Source organism: Mus musculus, chromosome 4, assembly GCF_000001635.26.
Source record: "Mus musculus strain C57BL/6J chromosome 4, GRCm38.p6 C57BL/6J".
Classification (NCBI taxonomy): domain Eukaryota; kingdom Metazoa; phylum Chordata; class Mammalia; order Rodentia; family Muridae; genus Mus; species Mus musculus.
This window is the reverse complement of record NC_000070.6, coordinates 20270863-20292541: the sequence shown is the minus strand read 5'-3', so window position 1 is coordinate 20292541 and position 21679 is coordinate 20270863. Positions and strand designations below refer to the sequence as shown.

The following is a 21679-nucleotide window of genomic DNA, read 5'->3' as shown; positions in this document are numbered from 1 at the left end:
AGCTAGACACACTAAAGGGCACAGGAACAAAATCCTAATTAACAAAATCAGAAATGAAAAGGGAGACATAACAACAGATCCTGAAGAAATCCAAAACACCATCAGATCCTTCTACAAAAGGCTATACTCAACAAAACTGGAAAACCTGGACGAAATGGACAAATTTCTGGACAGATACCAGGTACCAAAGTTGAATCAGGATCAAGTTGACCATCTAAACAGTCCCATATCCCCTAAAGAAATAGAAGCAGTTATTAATAGTCTCCCAACCAAAAAAAGCCCAGGACCAGATGGGTTTAGTGCAGAGTTCTATCAGACCTTCAAAGAAGATCTAATTCCAATTCTGCACAAACTATTTCACAAAATAGAAGTAGAAGGTACTCTACCCAACTCATTTTATGAAGCCACTATTACTCTGATACCTAAACCACAGAAAGATCCAACAAAGATAGAGAACTTCAGACCAATTTCTCTTATGAATATCGATGCAAAAATCCTCAATAAAATTCTCGCTAACCGAATCCAAGAACACATTAAAGCAATCATCCATCCTGACCAAGTAGGTTTTATTCCAGGGATGCAGGGATGGTTTAATATACGAAAATCCATCAATGTAATCCATTATATAAACAAACTCAAAGACAAAAACCACATGATCATCTCGTTAGATGCAGAAAAAGCATTTGACAAGATCCAACACCCATTCGTGATAAAAGTTTTGGAAAGATCAGGAATTCAAGGCCCATACCTAAACATGATAAAAGCAATCTACAGCAAACCAGTAGCCAACATCAAAGTAAATGGAGAGAAGCTGGAAGCAATCCCACTAAAATCAGGGACTAGACAAGGCTGCCCACTTTCTCCCTACCTTTTCAACATAGTACTTGAAGTATTAGCCAGAGCAATTCGACAACAAAAGGAGATCAAGGGGATACAAATTGGAAAAGAGGAAGTCAAAATATCACTTTTTGCAGATGATATGATAGTATATATAAGTGACCCTAAAAATTCTACCAGAGAACTCCTAAACCTGATAAACAGCTTCGGTGAAGTAGCTGGATATAAAATAAACTCAAACAAGTCAATGGCCTTTCTCTATACAAACAATAAACAGGCTGAGAAAGAAATTAGGGAAACAACACCCTTCTCAATAGTCACAAATAATATAAAATTTCTTGGCGTGACTCTAACTAAGGAAGTGAAAGATCTGTATGATAAAAACTTCAAATCTCTGAAGAAAGAAATTAAGGAAGATCTCAGAAGATGGAAAGATCTCCCATGCTCATGGATTGGCAGGATCAACATTGTAAAAATGGCTATCTTGCCAAAAGCAATCTACAGATTCAATGCAATCCCCATCAAAATTCCAACTCAATTCTTCAACGAATTAGAAGGAGCAATTTGCAAATTCATCTGGAATAACAAAAAACCTAGGATAGCAAAAAGTCTTCTCAAGGATAAAAGTACCTCTGGTGGAATCACCATGCCAGACCTAAAGCTTTACTACAGAGCAATTGTGATAAAAACTGCATGGTACTGGTATAGAGACAGACAAGTAGACCAATGGAATAGAATTGAAGACCCAGAAATGAACCCACACACCTATGGTCACTTGATCTTCGACAAGGGAGCTAAAACCATCCAGTGGAAGAAAGACAGCATTTTCAACAATTGGTGCTGGCACAACTGGTTGTAATCGTGTAGAAGAATGCGAATCGATCCATACTTATCTCCTTGTACTAAGGTCAAATCTAAGTGGATCAAGGAACTTCACATAAAACCAGAGACACTGAAACTTATAGAGGAGAAAGTGGGGAAAAGCCTTGAAGATATGGGTACAGGGGAAAAATTCCTGAACAGAACAGCAATGGCTTGTGCTGTAAGATCGAGAATTGACAAATGGGACCTAATGAAACTCCAAAGTTTCTGCAAGGCAAAAGACACCGTCAATAAGACAAAGAGACCACCAACAGATTGGGAAAGGATCTTTACCTATCCTAAATCAGATAGGGGACTAATATCCAACATATATAAAGAACTCAAGAAGGTGGACTTCAGAAAATCAAATAACCCCATTAAAAAATGGGGCTCAGAACTGAACAAAGAATTCTCACCAGAGGAATACCGAATGGCAGAGAAGCACTTGAAAAAATGTTCAACATCCTTAATCATCAGGGAAATGCAAATCAAAACAACCCTGAGATTCCACCTCACACCAGTCAGAATGGCTAAGATCAAAAATTCAGGTGACAGCAGATGCTGGCGTGGATGTGGAGAAAGAGGAACACTCCTCCATTGTTGGTGGGAGTGCAGGCTTGTACAACCACTCTGGAAATCAGTCTGGCGGTTCCTCAGAAAACTGGACATAGTACTACCGGAGGATCCAGCAATACCTCTCCTGGGCATATATCCAGAAGATGCCCCAACAGGTAAGAAGGACATATGCTCCACTATGTTCATAGCAGCCTTATTTATAATAGCCAGAAGCTGGAAAGAACCCAGATGCCCCTCAACAGAGGAATGGATACAGAAAATGTGGGACATCTACACAATGGAGTACTACTCAGCTATTAAAAAGAATGAATTTATGAAATTCCTAGCCAAATGGATGGACCTGGAGGGCATCATCCTGAGTGAGGTAACACATTCACAAAGAAACTCACACAATATGTATTCACTGATAAGTGGATATTAGCCCCAAACCTAGGATACCCAAGATATAAGATATAATTTGCTAAACACATGAAACTCAAGAAGAATGAAGACTGAAGTGTGGACACTATGCCCCTCCTTAGATTTGGGAACAAAACACCCATGGAAGGAGTTACAGAGACAAAGTTTGGAGCTGAGATGAAAGGATGGACCATGTAGAGACTGCCATATCCAGGGATCCACCCCATCATCAGCATCCAAACGCTGACACCATTGCATACACTAGCAAGATTTTATTGAAAGGACCCAGATGTAGCTATCTCTTGTGAGACTATGCCGGGGCCTAGCAAACACAGAAGTGGATGCTCACAGTCAGCTAATGGATGGATCATAGGGCTCCCAATGGAGGAGCTAGAGAAAGTAGCCAAGGAGCTAAAGGGATCTGCAACCCTATAGGTGGAACAACATTATGAACTAACCAGTACCCCGGAGCTCTTGACTCTAGCTGCATATATATCAAAAGATGGCCTAGTCGGCCATCACTGGAAAGAGAGGCCCATTGGACTTGCAAACTTTATATGCCCCAGTACAGGGGAACACCAGGGCCAAAAAGGGGGAGTGGGTTGGCAGGGGAGGGGGGGTGGGTGGATATGGGGGACTTTTGGTATAGCATTGGAAATGTAAATGAGTTAAATACCTAATAAAAAATGGAAAAAAAAAAAAAGAAAGATACCTGGAGCCTTGTACTTTCCACAGCTGTTCTCTCCCCACCCTATGCTGGGCTGATTAGCAAATGATGGGACAGAATAACAGAGAATCAAGCAAGAGCTTTGGCATATAATTTCATATATATGTGGATAATAACCCAATTGGGTTATTATCAAAGAAATGGTTCAAATACCAGCCCTAAGCACACACACAGGAGGCAGTGCGTGTGGAATGCTACAATAAGGGAGAAATTTTAGACACTGTGTGGAGGTTCCTTTATGCTATTTCCAGCCCGCAGCAAGTAAAGCCATGTGAGATAACCAAGGCTGACCTTTCCTTACAGGCGAGGAAGGAGGGCAACTATGTAAATTAAGATCCTCATTGAAGCAAAGAAATTTTCTTTTCAAAGTTTTTAATTCTAAGTCATTTTCATACGAAAATGTCACATTTTGAGATGCCAAACTCTGTTACCCTTCACTTATAATTTCATGAGTCTGAACACTGTTGTTTAGATTATCGCTAGTTATAAAGTAATAACTCAGAGTTGCATTTGTTGTTTTATAATTTTTAACCAGGTGAACTTAAAGCATCATATAGCTTTCTACTTACATGTCAAAATGAGAAATGACATTTGAAATATTAAAATTATTTTATTTTAATATCATTGATCTGTAGTTTCATAATAATCTGTGTATTTAAAAACTCTAGGTCTTGATGTAGTAGCAGTTTCAACAATGCATTTCCTTTTGTCTGATTTGTCTTGTCCAGAGAAAATCGAGTTGTTATGTGTTTAGTAATGTTTTTGTGTTTGAAATCTAGAAGTGAAGGGCATAGAAAATGGATACAAACTTAAAATAAAACTTCAGAGCAAACCCATGAAATATAAACCTTAAATGTAATTTTATGCTATTGATGTTCACTGTCAAATTTTAATACAGCCGGTAGAAGCATAGTATGGTTAATAAATGGTTGTATCTCTACACATAAGTAAGAACTATGCTGAGATGTTTTATGGGTTTAACAAATATGCATAATTTGTGTTTTATTTGTATACATTTTAGTCAAAGTCACATTGAAAGAAACTAATGTTCCACAATAACGAAGATCACTAGATATGAATGCTTAAAAGAAAAAATTCTCTGAATTTTGAGATCGTGTTAATTCATCCAGAACCTAATGAATTCTATTAAGATGGAAAAACACATAGCTCTTCTATATTAATCAGGATGAACTGTAAGAGATTAAATCTGATGATCAGGAAGTGGGGCAGTCAGTGTGCATCTCTGCAGTTTGCCTGCAGGTAAATTGCTTTGCATTAAACTAAATTCACCAATGAAAGCAATTATTTTTCTGTAATATTTTACCCTCGGAGAGCTGGAAATGATTCATGTAGCAAATCAACAGACCCTAAAAATGAAGCAAAATGTTTTATTGTCAATAAAGCATTATTGCTGTAAAGGTAATTGAATAGCAAACCAACTAGCAAAAAAAAATGTAAAATGTTTTATTATTGGTATAATTTCAGGCATGCTCATAAAGTTCCCTTCAATTTCTTAAACTGAGGGAAAAAATATAACTATATAGAGAGTAGCTTTGCCCTGGAATATGCTCTGGGTATTTTTGTGGCCTCCTGCCTCACTGTATGCACGAAAGTATATGGGATATACTTGTTTTTCTGCATTTTTTCAGAGTGGTGACATTCAAAATGGTGACATTCAATCTCACCCATTTACAACTTCAAAGGCTTTCTCTTTTCCATCAGCTTCTTTATGCTTGCAGAGTCCAAACCATTACTTTTATAAACTATTAAAATTATGTCCACAGACAGGACTGAAAGTAGTCAAAGAAGCAGATATCAGGATGCTCAGTTGACCAACAGCCTCTAGTCTCTCAGCAAAGGCCATCTATGGAGCTGCTCCAGCAAGTGTCTGGCCTGAATGACAACATGCCCTGTTTACAGGAAGCTGTGAACCCAAGAGAACCTGACCCTGTTCGTCCTCCCCCAGCTTCCCACCTATGCAGTACTCTAGCCTGGGCTTGATCCACCCCCAAAGATGCTTAACTGTTCAGTGCCTCGGCTTGCGAGCCACCAGACTGGCCTGCATTACTAGTTCTTCCTCCTCTATTTCACATGGACAATTGAAATCCTTATTTATTTTATGTCCTGATTAGATTTCTATTGCTGTGACAAAGACCATAACCAAAAAGCAACTTAGGGGAGAAATGGATTTACTTAGTTTACAATTTGTAAAGCAAATAGGGTGGGAACTCAAGGCACAAAGCTGGGGGCAAGAATGGAATCATATGCAATGGAGGAGCCCTGCCAAGGACCAGCCTCAGCTTGGGGAGGGGTTCTGAGAAAGGGGTGTCTGGGAGGGGAGAAAAGAAGGACTCAAAGCTAAGGACCTGTGCTCTGCTTGGTCCAGTTCTTTCAGTCTGTGTCTCTCTGTGTTCTGTTTTCTCCCTGGAGATCTTCCTGTCTATATTCTGCTTACTTGCTAACCTATGAGATCTCTCTGTGCATGTTCTACTTGCCTGTGTCAGTTCCCCAGGCTGTTCTTTCTTTGTATCCTAAGTTTCTCTGAAAAATTCATCTCTAGAGTTAAACCCACAATGAAAAAGCATTTGGAGTCCACCAGTGCTGTCTTCACATTAATAGGGCCATTTCTATGTGCCTCAGGGCTTTGGCTAGGCAGTCTTCTCTTTGAAGTCTCTTTGCAAATTCTTCAGTACTGACCCTTTTGCTAAAGGTATCACTACCTTACCAAAATTTACAATTGGGTTTGACGCTCATCAGGGGTGTGGCCTTGTCTAAGGCTAGAACTACAAATCTCTTTTCACCAAGGGCTGCCTCTGCTAACTTCTGGATGAGGACTCATTTTCTGTCCTTCCACGAAAGTGGAGATGTGTTGTGTTTAGTTTCTACTACCCCACGTTAAGCTGCAGGAGGACCATGCTACCAGCCACTGCCCTGTTTCCCTTGGATCCTTCCATGAAGGACACATACACACATAGCTCATTTTTAAACCACCATATGGGCCAGTGGCTGAGCTCTTCTAAGCCTCCCATGGCTAGCATACTCTGCCCTTTACTCCTTGCTCAACATGCTAAATCTGCCCTCAACTTAGTTGCCCAGTCACCTCCTCCTTGCTCAGTACCCTAAATTTGCTCTCAGCTTAGCTGTTTCTAATCTCCCGTCTGCTACCCAAGGATCAATCGGGAAAACAGGAATGGCCACTCCACCTGAGATCTCACATGGATGATGACTCTCTCACTCTCCAAAGCATAGTGAATTTCTTTTTTTTTTTTTCCTCCAACATCTCCTAGCCTTCCTGAGGGAACTTGGAAGTCCTACCTCTTCTGCCCAGCCATTGGCTGCTGGCATCTTTATTGATTGTACACGAACCAATTGAGGAAGAGGACCTTCATCATTCACATGTAGCTTCCCAATCAAAGTATCAGAACCACTCTCTACAGAGATGTCCTGTGCTTGGATATTTCTACTGACTGTATTCCTGTTCTTCTTTCTCTGACCTTTTCAGATGCTCTGTACTGATTTTTGAACATTTTCAAAGATGTTTCTTTCTCTCTTTGGAATAGATCTATTTTTTCCTTCACTCATTCTGTCTTTTCACCAAGTTACATAAAGCCAATTTCTAGTTGACATCTCACCCAAAAGTTCAAACACTAAATAAAATCTTAGTCTACCACAGGTGCCCTTGGAGAAATATAGATTATGTGTCTTGTATCCAAAATGACTGGGATAAGAAAATTTTCAGATTGACTTTGGTTTTCTAATATTTGCATATGCCTACAATGCCTTGATTGTAGGACTGAAGTATAATGTATTCCTATTTCAAAAACACATTGAAGCCTGGGTGTTTTTCATATATACCTTATATACATAGCCCAATGTAACTTTATAACATTTTCTACACACCTGTCATAAGAGGTCACATTTCAAACCTGCCAATGATACTTTCCTGTTGACAATCAAAAATGTTGATATGCTTTTACTATTAAAGATGCTCAGCCTAGAGTAAAGGTCATCTCTTGAAGATGGGAAGTCTGGAGTTGTCTCTACTCTGACAAATTTTAAGTTGTAAAAATTGAAGAGTGTCTTCTTTATCCTTTGGATTGACTATTAATGTATTTTGTTAAGATAATTGAAGAAGGAACCATAGTTGTCTTCAGGGTATAGAGCATAATCAAAGGTTTAATGGAAGAGATAGCAAAGAATGCACATGATGCTGTTCATAGAACTAAAAGTAGACTTCATAGCTCCCAGTCCTCCCTCTACACCTTGCTTGCTCTACTAACTTATGCCAATTAATTTACCTATAAAAATTAATTTTCTCTGCCCACACTAGTTTCTTATGGTTGTCATAATAAATTATCACAAATTGGTTGGCTTAAGCAACAGAAATTCCTTCTCCCTCATTTCCAGAGGCAGAAATCTGAAATAAGTTTTCTTGGGTTTAGTTTGTTGTTGGCATTGCTGTGAACCATCTATCTTCATAGATTAGCTATTCGTTTCATTATTCTCTTTCAAATGCCCATGGCATTTCTTGGCAGTGGTTTGTATCCCCCCAATGTCTACCTATATGGTCACATTGGCTTCTTCTCTTTCTCTGTATATCTCATCTTCATTTACAGCCTGTTTATTTTACATGTGATTTCACCCAAGTAGAGTGACACATGACACATGCTGTAAGGTGGAAGCTGTGGTAGAAGGCTTAGTAGATCAAGTCCATTCTCCAATGCATAGCACATTTGAGGACAATTTCAGTTGTAAGAAATTGCCTTGGAAATGGAAGGAAGGAAGGAAGGAAGGAAGGAAGGAAGGAAGGGAAAGAAAGGAAAGAAAGGAAAGAAAGGAGGGAGGGAAGGAAAGAAGGAAGGAAGGAAGGAAAGAAGGAAGGAAGGAAGGAAGGAAGGAAGGAAGGAAGGAAGGAAGAGGAAGGAAGGAAGGAAGGAAGGAAGGAAGGAAGGAAGGAAGGAAGGAAGGGGAAGACCTGTACCTGGGATTATTGTCTAGGCTCATCCACGCATTTTAGTATAACATCCTGACCACTGATCTGCAAATTTTTGCTGATGATACATAAGAAAAATTCTTAGATTATAGAAATTGAACATTCATTTTAGAGGATATAATTATTAAGTAAACTATAAATTCAGTAAATATAATAAGTATATACAACTACCTATATGAATAGCAAAGGCTATATAGTTAGATATTCATATCAGAGGGTTTCATATACCTATATTCTACCAATCAATTACTAAAAATAGTGAAATAAGACAAACTGTGTCTCTACAAAACATATGCAAACTATTTTCTTATTATTTCCTCAACTACTTACACAGAATTTACACTGTACTAGGCATTATATTAAAAAATATGGAAAGCTGGGCAGTAGTGGCGCATGCTTTTAATTCCAGCATTTAGGAGGCAGAAGCAGGTAGACTTCTGAGTTCGAGGCCAGTCTGGTCTACAGAGTGAGTTCCAGGACAGCCAGGGCTATACAGAGAAACCCTGTCTCAAAACAAAACAAAACAAAACAAAACAAAACAAAACAAAACAAAACAAAACAAAATATGGAGATGATTTGAATTTAGGTAGAGATAGCTATAGTTTATGTAAAAAATATTGTACCATTTTACATTAGGTATGGTCATACATATATTTGATATTTGCAGAGAATTCTGAACAAATTCCCTATGAAATCCCCAGATACATCTATAGTGTATGGAACTTTTATACAACATCATTTAGTATGCAATGAAGCACTCAGCAAATATGATTGTAGGATAATGATATCAATGATAATATCACAATAAAGAATGCAGGTAAGCAAAATACAAACCCTCTGGGCTCTTGATGTGTAGCAACCTTACAAGGCTAATGTTATTATTCAAAGGACTCTACATTGAATGATTTTAAATCAGTAGTGCAAACACGTCATGTATATGACATTTTTGGTTTTCAGTTTTCTTCCTTTCTTCATTTGAAACTAAAATCATATCTGCACTTTCACCTATCTTTAATCTTTCCAATGTCAATGCCAAAAAGTATGATGTAATAAGATTGTCCCTTTTGTTCTCTTGTTTACTGCCATATAGGACACAGATCTGATGACCTTCAACATCTCTGTACACCGGTCATGGTGGAGGGAGCATGGACCTGGCTGTGTCCGGAGAGTGCTACCACCATCAGCCCATGGCATGATGGATGACTACACATACGTCTCAGTCACAGGCTGTGTTGTCGATTTCCAGTACCTAGAGGTCATCCACAGCGCTGTACAAATACTGCTATCGGTAAGTCACACTTTTGAATCGTTGTCTGATAGTCTCCTTTGTTGACGTCTTGTATCTTTTATCTGGTAGGTAGTGAATGCTTCAGATAAGCACTGAGCACATATTAACAGCAGAAACAGCAGCAGTTGTGGAGTCATTGATGATTCATAGTAGCTGGTTACCTCATTTTTCTCCACAGACATTTTGTTTAGAATCAAGTAGTTACTATGGTTTCCAACTTGATATCCAACCTGCACTAAGCAGTGAAATACATTATCATCACCTGAAGTGGTCCATTGTCCAATGGACACTCCGACGTGTGAGGCTGATGTAGTCTTCAAGTGGTGTTCTTCAGTTCTAGAGTAAGCGTGTGAACCCTTATATTGGCTACATAACCATAATGCACTTCATGCTGCAAATAATCATTCCTTTAAAAAAAAAGTCTTTCCCAGAAACATTTTAACATTTGGTGTCAGTTCACAGGTCCATAAAGAATCAGAGGAATTGGATTGATTAGACCACAAAAAGTTTTATGTACTAGGAATTAAGGTAATTTCCTTCCATGAAGCTCCTACTTAATTCTGACTATTGTGTGGAGTGGAATTATTTAAAATATGGAAGATTAAGAACAACATAGAGTGGTTTATATAATTTTTGAGAAAGAGACTTACTATGTTTCTCTGGTTGGCCTGGAACTTTGGTGTTAAATCAGTCTGGTCTGAACTCAAAGACATACTTGCCTCTGATTCCCAAGTGCTAGGATTAAGGGATATGTCAGCAAGCTCAGCTAAATAACTATGTGTCTTTGAGACCCACTATGTACCATATACCATCATTTCCACATGATTTTATCAATCTTTACTTTCTGTCCTTCTGGTCTTTCTTTAGTCTTTTTCTCCAGTCTGGTTTAAAATATAAAAGAACTGTGGAGCATATTGGTGCATGCCTTTAATCCAAGCACTCAGAAGGTAGAGGCAGGGGAAGCTCTGTCAGTTGAAGGTCAGCCTAGTTTACAAAATGAGTTCCCGGACAGCCAGGGCTGGCTCTGTTACACGAAAGAAACCCTGTCTTGAAAAAAAAACCAACAAATAGATACATAGATGGATTGGTGAGTGGGTGGTGGGTGGATGGATGGATGGATAGGTAGATAGATAGATAGATAGATAGATAGATAGATAGATAGATAGATAGATAGATAGATAGAAAGAATGTGGTAAATGATTACTTCTAAGCCTTTTAATTTTTAAATCCAAAATTTTTTCTAGACATATGTAGAAAAGTAAACCTCATGTAAAAAGGTTCACAATAAATTGCTTAATCGTTTTTTTGTGAAAATGAGAGCATGTACCCCCAAGATTTGCAATGTAACAGAATGTAGTAACAAAAAAAAATGCCATTTTCCAAGAAATTGGCAAATAAAGCAACTTGAACCTAAATGCAGAACAAGGTGAGAATATTTCATAAACGTTGGACTGTCTCATAAAAGTGTGCCCAAAGGAAAGTCTGAGTAAATCATATAGGTTGCCACCTAAATGTACTTGTCACTTGTAAATGAATTTCTTAATTTATTTTAGTGACTAGTCAAAGCTGCCAGTATGAATTCATAGCTTTGACTATATTATGCAGTCCTTAGGAAATAAACAGATTAGCCATTGCTCTCCGAAGTTTTTATGTAATACACTTGAAAGGTGAGGTATTTAATATTTTATCTTTTTACATGGAAACATAGTGCTCTCTGATTTGTTTCACAACTGTAGGATTATAGTAGACCATCCCGATCAACAGGGACTACATGAAGACATCTAGTAAATTCCTAATTCATATCACATACTAATAATCTATCATCTACAGATATTTCTGGATCCTTATACGTTTCTTCCTACTCATGTCTGTCTATGGATAAGATTTAAGTAGATACAGTAAAAGATTAACAATAAAAATTTACATTAGATATTAGCAACTTTAGCATGTTTTTTCTCTTTCTTTCTTTCTTTCTTTCTTTCTTTCTTTCTTTCTTTCTTTCTAGCCTTAAGTCAAGAACATACATACAAGAACATTCATATTTTCACTTAGACGAAGTACTTTATGTCTTTGCTAGTTTTCTGAGTTTTAAAAACTATTATATTTGTGCTTTGAGAGGTTATTGGTGAAAGTAAAGTAATAAGAACATAGCCACTGCTGTAGGATCACTACCAACCTGATACCTTAGAGACCAGGTAATCAATAGAGCATGGGTACATTGAATAGAAGGATAGCTCATATCCCTGATGGAATGAAGAGGAATAGTAACAGATTTCATCACAACCATACTCAAAATTATAATAAGTTTAAAGTACACATATGGTTAGTTTCTTGAGTAGGCCACTTAATAATTTTAGACAGAAATTAACTGTAGGTACCAACAAAACTATTAGTAAAAGGAGACCACTTTGTGTGTGTGTATGTATATATATATATATATATATATATATATATATATATAAATGTTGAGGTTGATTTTTATGTTTCTCTTTCATAGTTACATGTAGCCACTATTATAATTTTTATGTCCTAAAATCTGATCATAAAAGAATTACTTTTGTATCCTATATTCACTGACTCCTGTGTGCTGATTGGCTACCATGACTGTGACAATATTTAAGACTCTGTCAAGGGTGGGTCAGGCAACCATCAAGAAACAAGAAAAATCTCTGATATGTGACAGGGTCCTGCAGGCTGTTGCACAAAGTGCTGTGTCTCTAACTACTCAGTGGATATAAACACTAAGAGAACCTAAGGAAAGGATCACTGTCAGACTTCCTAGATGGTTGGGAGAGGGACTCCAAGGATTTCAGGACAGCTGTTCTCCGATAAATTACAGGAAGTCTGCCCAAAAGGGTACAACTTTGCTGACTAATTGAACAATTCTGTATTTAAGATATTGATTAGAGGTGTAAAGAAGAAGTCTCTAGTCAAATTTTTCACAAAACTCACAAAAGTTTGATTGAAATGACAAAATAACAGCTGGCAAAGGTGATCATGGATGAGGTTTTAAACACACACACACACACACACACACACACACCAGTTTACATGTACTCTTTTCTTTGAAGCAGGAGTGGAAGATTGCAAGGCTAAGCAAAAGTTCGTCTTGCCTTGTATGCCAGCATGGCTACATTAAATTGTGAGCAGCATGGATGATCAAGATGAGAAACTGAAATCTATGGCTGTGGTCCAGCTGTGAGATGATCTGTGTTCCTCACAGGCCTGAATGTCCAGTTTGATCCACATGTTCATTTCTCATCTGGAAGATGGTCATCAATGTCAAAACATTCCTATAGAACTGGTTCTGTCCCCCCTGTGACCTAGCACCCTCTGCTAGGAAGATAATTACAAAGCACTAATCTAACCACTCTGTTCTCTTGGGAACATGGGAAAGAACTCTAAAACTCACCCTATCTATCTCTCTTTGGAAATAATTCTACACATGTTGTTTTGAGTACTCAAGGTCAAAGTATTTTCTCTTAGGTCTCACTGATACTGAGTCTTATCAAGCCCCATCTTAGGAATGGTCTTCATGGTTGGATCTGGGATCAGAAAGCTCTGAGAATCAGTTTTACATCATCCCTGTGTCCTTTGACTTACGTGTCTCTTGCCACATCTTCATCTGTCACTGTTCTCCACCACACAGATCATAAGAACTCAGCCTAAATTTAGATTAAACTGCATAGAAAAAAGGTGTCAAATAACCAAAGGCTGTAGAGATAACCTTTCTGGTCTCAGATTCAATTTCACAGCAATAGTCACAGATGGCTCTAAAGTTAATTCAGTACTATATACTCAGAGAATACAAAGGAAGGACAAAACGTAAGAGCAAGCCTTACTTCTTTTTTTTTAATTTTTTTTTTCCATTTTTTATTAGGTATTTAGCTCATTTACATTTCCAATGCTATACCAAAAGTCCCCCATAGCCACCCACCCCCCACTCCCCTTTTTTGGCCCTGGCGTTCCCCTGTACTGGGGCATATAAAGTTTGCGTGTCCAATGGGCCTCTCTTTCCAGTGATGGCCGCCTAGGCCATCTTTTGATACATATGCAGCTAGAGTCAAGAGCTCCGGGGTACTGGTTAGTTCATAATGTTGTTCCAGGGTTGCAGATCCCTTTAGCTTCTTGGGTACTTTCTCTAGCTCCTTCATTGGGGGCCATGTGATCCATCCAATAGCCGACTGTGAGCATCCACTTCTGTGTTTGCTAGGCCCAGGCATACTCTGACAAGAGACAGCTATATCAGGGTCCTTTCAGCATAATCTTGCTAGTGTATGCAATGGTGTCAGCATTTGGAAGCTGATTATGGGATGGATCCCCGGATATGGCAGTCTCTACATGGTCCATCTTTTTATCTCAGCTCCAAACTTTGTCTCTGTACCTCCTTCCAAGGGTGTTTTGTTCCCACTTCTAAGGAGGGGCATAGTGTCCACACTTCAGTCTTCATTTTTCTTGAGTTTACCACTGGTGTACCTCCATAAAGGTAGTGAGCACAGTTAACAGTTGCCCTTCCTCCCTCTGCTTCCCCTCACATTTGCTTGGCACAGCACTAAGTGGTTCTCAATGGTTTGCAAGTATGAATTCAATCCCCCAAATGCCTATTAGATAGATGGATTCTAGATGTCATGCTTTACCCATATCACTGAGCATCCTTGTGCCATGGCAAAGGACAGCACTCACTTTCCCAGAAGCCCATTGTTGAGTTGAGTTTTAAGTGCACAGAGAAGTGAGGTTGTATATCTCCTACTGGGTTTGTGAGTTTATTTGGAAGTTCTATGATATGAAAATAACAATAAGAAAACATATATATGTCTGTCTGAGATTTTTACGGCGGTGCTGAGGAGATGGCTCAGCCACTCAAGTGCCTGCCACACAACTATGAGGATCTGACTTTGTATCCCCGGGATCCATGTAAAAGCTCAGAGTAGTCATGCATAGTAAGAGACAGCAAATCCCAGGAGCTCTCGGACTAGCTACTCTATCCAATGGGCTTAGTGAGATGCCCAATCTCAGAAGACAAGTTGGAAAGCAATTAAGGAAGACAAATACCTTCAACCACTGACCTTCCCACACCCACTTGCACATGTGGACATGTACATAATATATACATAGACATTACATATGTGCACAAGTGCATCCACACCCATTTGCATGAACATGTGCATATACAAACCACATACACAGATATTATACACATGTGTATATTATACACAGTTGCACACATGCACATACACACCACATGCACAGGCATTACACACATACATAATGCATGAACAGCCATTTGCCACATATATACATGCTACATACATAGGAATTAGACATATTTATACATACACAATGATTTTTGCAGTGAATGTTTTAAAATATTTTCTTTGACCCTCTAGAACACAGAATGTCAATCATTTTTCATCACATTTTTTTTCAGAGTAGAGGGTTTCAAAGTCACGAATGTCAAACCGAACAGGCATCGTTCCTGTTTTAGTTTAAGGATTTCTTCCTCTAGCTAGGGCTTCCCAGCTACGTACTTCCCTCAACAAACCCAGTTGAGGAAAATCATAGCCATCTCTTACCCTTCCTTGGAATTGTTCTTTTCCCAAGAAAATTTTATTTATGAGAAATGTATGAGTTTTGTCTATACCACATATTTAGTCATTTCTGGATGACATATATATATATATATATATATATATATATATATGTCATTACTTATTCCTTACACACCATCTCCATACACTGTACTTCATCTTTGTCTAAACACTCAAAGCAGTTAAAGATTCACTCACCCAATGAATCATGTATTACTATAGCAAACTACTGGGAGATGTGTATGTTTAGGAAGAAAACTATGGTTGATCAGTAAAGCTGTTAAGCTGTTTATGCTTGTTGTCTGAATAGTGATTTTGGTTTCAGGCATCGATCTATCTGGATATGCTTTTTTGATACTCAATTTATATATCATTGAAGTATATATTTCAACTGCCTTTAGAAAACTCAACACTATGTGTAACTATATTGTCTCCTAAAGGAGCCGCCTCCACTCAGCTATCACAGCCTCCACTGCTTCCTCAATGCATTACATACTTCTTTGGTTGCTGTGGCAATAGGCCTAGGCAAAGAAACTTAAGGAAATGTTTATTTCAGCTTGGCAAAGGCATACAGTCCAGAATAATGGCAAGACATGCAAGACTTAAGGGGCATAAGGCAGCTGGCGAAGGTATGTGTGCAGCCAGGATAGACAGAGAGAAGGCAAGTGCTCAATTTCCTTTCCTTTTCTATTCAGTCCCGGACCTCCATATTCAGTATGGGACTTCCCTCTTGAGTTACATGTTCCTGGAAATTTCCTCATATATGCACTTTATAGAATATCCCCTCGATAATTCTGAATTCTGTCAAGTTGACAATGAGGATTAAAGATCACACTCTTGAACTCTAAGCAATCACCTACTTTTTCCTTCATTGGACTACTTATAATGAATATTTCTTATAATTTGAAATCACAGCTAATTGTCTTGAACTTGCCTTCTTTCAATTAAAAGTGTTTTCAAAGTTCATAACCTCACTCCCTATGCTTGATTTTAATTCATAGGCCTCCTATAGACATACACAATGTTGGGTTAAATTTTCAGAACCATAATTAACATTTATATGGCATTACCTTCCCACTGATAAAACTCCCAGGGTAATTTCAGCAATTGATCTTGTACCTGTCTATGTAGTATCATTTATCATTTTCTAGAAACATCTGATTTATATGTAGCAATTTTCCATTCTTGTACAGTGTCTCAGTTTTGTATAAACATATTATTGATATTGTGTAGCATTTTATACAACATCTAAATCATGTGAATACTAAAGATCAGATTAATTTTGTATCATATTCATAAGATATATGATGGGATTTCTTTTCTGCAAGGCAATCAGCTAGCAGAGTCAACAAAGCTATCATTTCATTTCCAAACAATGAAATTCATTTTTCTAAGCTTCAGCATCTAGACTATTCTAAACATGTTTGTGAGTTTTTATAAATTATTACTGCCTTACTATTTTAAAACAATTTTTCTAGACATGCTAAATGAAAAACTGAGTAATGATACTTAGTGGACTTAAATACAGTTAAATCAGAGAAACTCAAAGATTAATTAGAAACCATATCTGGCACAAAATCCATTTAATGTATAAAAACTAAAATGTTCTTAATAATTAATCAAAACAAACATTGTGGCTTTGGGCTTTTAGTGGTATTAGAAGCAAGAAATTTAATTTTATTGACATTTACTTAGGGTAATCTTATGTTATTCAGATGTTGTCAGACTTTTATCTGTATCTCTTCATGAGAATAGCTATTAGGTTGGAAAAATAGCTACACATAATAATGAAATTATTTTCAAAACATTTACTTTCAAACAAAGTTTTGGAAAAATTTAATAAAGAAAAATTTGCCATTTCACATTTTGTCTTCTCTGTAAATGAGTGGTTTCATTCATTCAAAAACAGTAGTAGCTCTCTGCTTTCTACAAAGTGATTTGATGAGAGCTTGGTTTAAGAAGTTGAAAATAAATTAACTTGAATTTGGTTTGTCCTTGCTGAAGTATGTTTTGATCTATTGTAGATCATTAAAGCAGTAAAACTGCATAAGTACAGACATAAAATGAATATTAGTTTCTAAGAATATAACATTAATTGATTTCATTACTTAATTAGCTAGAAAATTAATTTCCCCATGCCATTACAAAGTATAGGAGAAAGAAGCATTCAGAGAAGCTGTGATCCTTTGTCTAAAATGTTTCTTAGATAAGAATAAATGTAAAAAAATTCCACATAGAAAAAACACTATAGGAAAAGATATAAAAATAAGAAATTAGGAGAAATATGAGCAATCTTAGTTTAAACAGTGGCTTAAAGCTGAATAGAAAGGGTGACGGCCATATGGGAAGTTTGAATACCAAGCTTATAATGGGTTGTGTCCCTAGTGTCATGTACTCTCCACATTGAGGAGATTTACTCTCAAGAAAGAATATTAAAGCTTCTAAGAAATCCTGCTATTGAAATAAAGTAGTCACCTAAAACCAAAGCAGAGTGAGGAAGTCTTCCAGATTAGAGGAGACAGAAGGCACAGGACAGCAAAATGAAACTGTGACCCTAGTCTGAAGACAGACCACAATGACACTGTTATTTAAATTTATGTTAGAACCAGTAAGTCTGCTGTGAAAGAGTCTCTCCTTGGAATGGGTGCAGAAATGAGACTAGAGCAATGGCACTGTAAGTGGAAATGTGAGCATGGAAAGGAAAAAGAATCATGAAGTCCTTCCAATACAAAGAACTTCAGGCAACCAATGAGTGCTGGGAGAGGGAGAATTTGCCTCTCCTCTCCCAGGAATGAGCCCTGCCATTGGTTATCAAATACAAAGTGTTCAGCCCAGAAACCTTACACAGCCAAACAAGGAAAGTGAACTCAGCAGATTGAATTTCATTTTATATATTTGTGATTATATATATATATATATATATATATATATATATATATATTCATGTGTATATATATATGTATATATGTATATATATATATGCCACAAAGAAAAAGAGACCATCATTTGAGAGCAGAGAGAAGCCATGAAAGGAAGAGTGGAAAATGGGATGGTAGTTCAATTCTATTTAATTAAAATGTATACAAATTTTAAAATAGATTAAATAAAATTAGAAAGAAAATTTAACTTATCTGTGGACTGGAGGACAGAATTATGCCAGTGGTAATTTTCTGGTTCTTTTTATTATACTGTAGTTGTGTGAAGAATCAGGTTTGTGAATATATAAGGAAACTTTGTACCGTGTTTTCCAAATTTTTGTAACCCTGAATGTATTACAAATTTTTCATTACAGAATGAAAATTTGAGAATATTGATAAATTGTATTTATTTTATCTTATGTATGTATGTATCTTCTAAGCATGTAAGTATAACAAATGCGTGCAGTGCCCATGGATGGTAGGAGCCTGTGTTGATCCCCTTGGCTTGAGTCTCTAAAAGTTCTGAGCTGTCATGAGTGTTTGAACACTAAATTTAGAACTTCTGTAAAAACAGTCAAGGTTCTTAACCACTGAGCAATCTTCTTATCCCTGAGAATTTATTTAAGCAATTAAAGCTCTAAATTTGTAAACAATTTGCTCATAGAAATCCTTTGACAAACAATAAAAATGTTAAAAGAAATATTATAACATATCAATGGAAATAGAAATCCAAGAGAAGATCCTAACCATTGCCAAGACTTGTAAACAAGCATACAAAAAGGGAAGAACAAAACAGTGCTTATCTTGCATGCTACAAAGTGTAGAGGAGGTGACATCATGAGTATTGGCAAAGGATGGGGTGACAGAGCAAAATGCAATGGTCTGGATGCATTCCTTTTTGCACTTGGCATCTTCAGTGCATATACAACATAAAGCTACTCTCTTACAGCAAGGAGCTAATATCTTCCCCCTGACTCCCATCTCTGGCTTTTCATTGCTCTAACTAACAGAGAAAAGGGAAGTAGGAAAAGTTACCCAAAAGAATTTTCAAGACTACAAATGTGACATTCTGAGAACACAAACCTAATTTCTTCTTTCACATAATTCTAAAATTAGGATTTCCCTTATTAAGGTTGTTGAAATTCTCCACTTAAAAGGGGCTCCTGGAGACCAGAAGTTGTAAAATTCTGATACCTTGCTATTATTGGTAAAGGCATTATTACTTATGTTCATTTTTCTACAACCTGTAAAACAATGAAGAGTTAATATGAATATTTTTCAAAACTGTATTTTTTTACTCAATGGTCACACACGTCCTTAGAATAAATACCAGGTAGAAAAATAAACTGGCAAACTGACAGCTAGTTAGAGCAACATGATTTTTTTCTGAAATTTTAATTTTTCTGTCAGTGTTCATTTTTGTGAAAACATATCTCAATATAAATGCTTACTATATGAATTATGTAGAATTATTGAGGAATGAATTGTTGTAGAGATCAAAACACAAAAGTATTAAGTATTGAAATGTTAAAATTTATTGTATAATTTTGCTTAACATAGACAGAGACCAACTGTTAATCTGGGATAGTCAGAAATTGTTAACAAAGTTGAATTAAGTGCCTTGTAGAATTGAGTTTAAGAGACAATTTGGGGTTGAGAGAACATCCCTATAAACAGGACAGATCCCTTAATAGTGTATGCAAAATGTAGCTGGCGAAACATTTTGGACAGAGGCCAAATCAGGAGAACTTGGTCACTAATTCAATTAGCAATTGAAAAACAATCTCAAACATAATAAGAGCTGAAGTCAACGGACGAGTACAATTGTTGTAGCTTTACAGAAAGAGGAAAATGATGAATGCATATTACTTGAAACTCAACACAACTCATTTAAGTTTATGCAATTAAAAACATCACTTAAGAAAGTCAGTATGATGTACTGGAAGCAGAGTAAGGTAGATCCCTGTGAGTTCAAGACTAGCCAAGTTTATACAGTCAGTTCCTAGCCAGCCAGTGCTACAGAGTGAGACCTTCTCTCTAAAAAAGAAAAAAACAAAAAAGAAAGAAAGAAAGAAAAAAGAGAGAAAGAAAGAAAGAGAGAAAGGAAGAAAGGAAGAAAGGAAGAAAGGAAGAAAGGAAGAAAGGAAGAAGAAAGAAAGAAAGAAAGAAAGAAAGAAAGAAAGAAAGAAAGAAAGAAAGAAAAGAAAGGAAGGAAGAAAGGAAGAAAGGAAGAAAGAAAGAAGAAAGGAAGAAAGAAAGAAAGAAAGAAAGAAAGAAAGAAAGAAAGAAAGAAAAGAAAGGAAGAAAGGAAGAAAGAAAGAAAGAAAAAGAGAATTGGGGGTAGGTGTAGAGATACAAAAATATAGAGAAAAGGAGACACCAGACCAGTGGAGAAAAAAAGGGGGGAAATCTCATAATAAAACTCATGTTTTAGTTTTAATTTGAGGAGGAAAGTGAAAGGAAAGTCCCTCATGCTCAGAGACATGGCCATGTGCTGGAAATCAATGGCACCTACGTGGGACCTAGGGTAGGTGACTCATATATAAAGTGAGATGTTGCTAGAGCTCTTATACCTCCTACAACCAATTAGTCTTTGCTGTCCTTTTTAATTCAAAGATGCCTTAGCTCATTGCTACTGACATAAAAAGTATATGTTTTACCAGTTATTAATTTACAGTTATGTAAAGCTGAGTTGTTACCTGCACAGATGCAAAGGTAACTTGAAGGGACTTGAACTGCACTATGAAAGACTTGGGTGGATGGAGAGAGGTGAACACAGAGCACCGTCCTTTACCAACTCTGCTCTTGTTACCCTGTAATGGGGCTCTCTACAAGGATCTGAGCATCTAAGATAATTTAGGATTCTGTTGCCTCATTCAAACTTGATGTAAGTTTCCATCTTGCTACTAGACTATTGTAAGAGTATGCTTTTCAGACTGTCTAAAAGAAAACATAGCTGGGACTTAATTGATACTGTAGAGCAGTTTTTATGATGGGTTTCAGGCTATTTGTTAGTAAACATTTGTATGTGTAAGGGAGATTCTACTGAACTTTGTTTGATTTATGCTAATAAGGTTATAGTCAAGAAAAACATTGTTCCTCAACTTCCCTCAAACAACTAGCCTGAACAAAGTCTGCTCAGGTTATTAAAGTGCTATAATTGATTCTTATCAGAGTAACTCAGGGTAACTTCTTTTACTATTAGGCATTCTACTTGAAACACCAATGAACCCATTTAATTAGTGATGTTAAGGATATTCCAGAATAAACAAATGTTCACAACCTTGGCTAGATTTTGGACAAATATGAGAAAAATTATCAAAAATGAAAGCAGAAAAGCAGGTATGAAGAAGTGAGAGGGCCCGCACATTGTGAAGCAAGCATGCCACCTTAGCAATGAGGAAGCTGAGTAGGCACATTGTGCTCCATGCAGAGAACCTGGATGTATGCAGTAACCCTGATTCAGCAAACCCAAATTACAAAAGAATGTAG

The 21679-nt window shown here is 37.1% G+C and overlaps 1 protein-coding gene across 5 annotated transcripts in view; it reads left to right on the top strand.

The window, feature by feature from the left end:
• The window catches only part of Nkain3 (Na+/K+ transporting ATPase interacting 3), a 669681-nt gene that overhangs the window by 488168 nt on the left and 159834 nt on the right, over window positions 1–21679 (top strand). For all 5 annotated transcript variants that reach the window (XM_006537951.4, XM_011250046.3, NM_001290410.1 and 2 more), the window contains exon 4: window positions 9484–9681. In XM_006537951.4, coding sequence (XP_006538014.1) covers window positions 9484–9681 — 198 coding nt within the window. The remainder of the gene's footprint in view (window positions 1–9483; window positions 9682–21679) is intronic.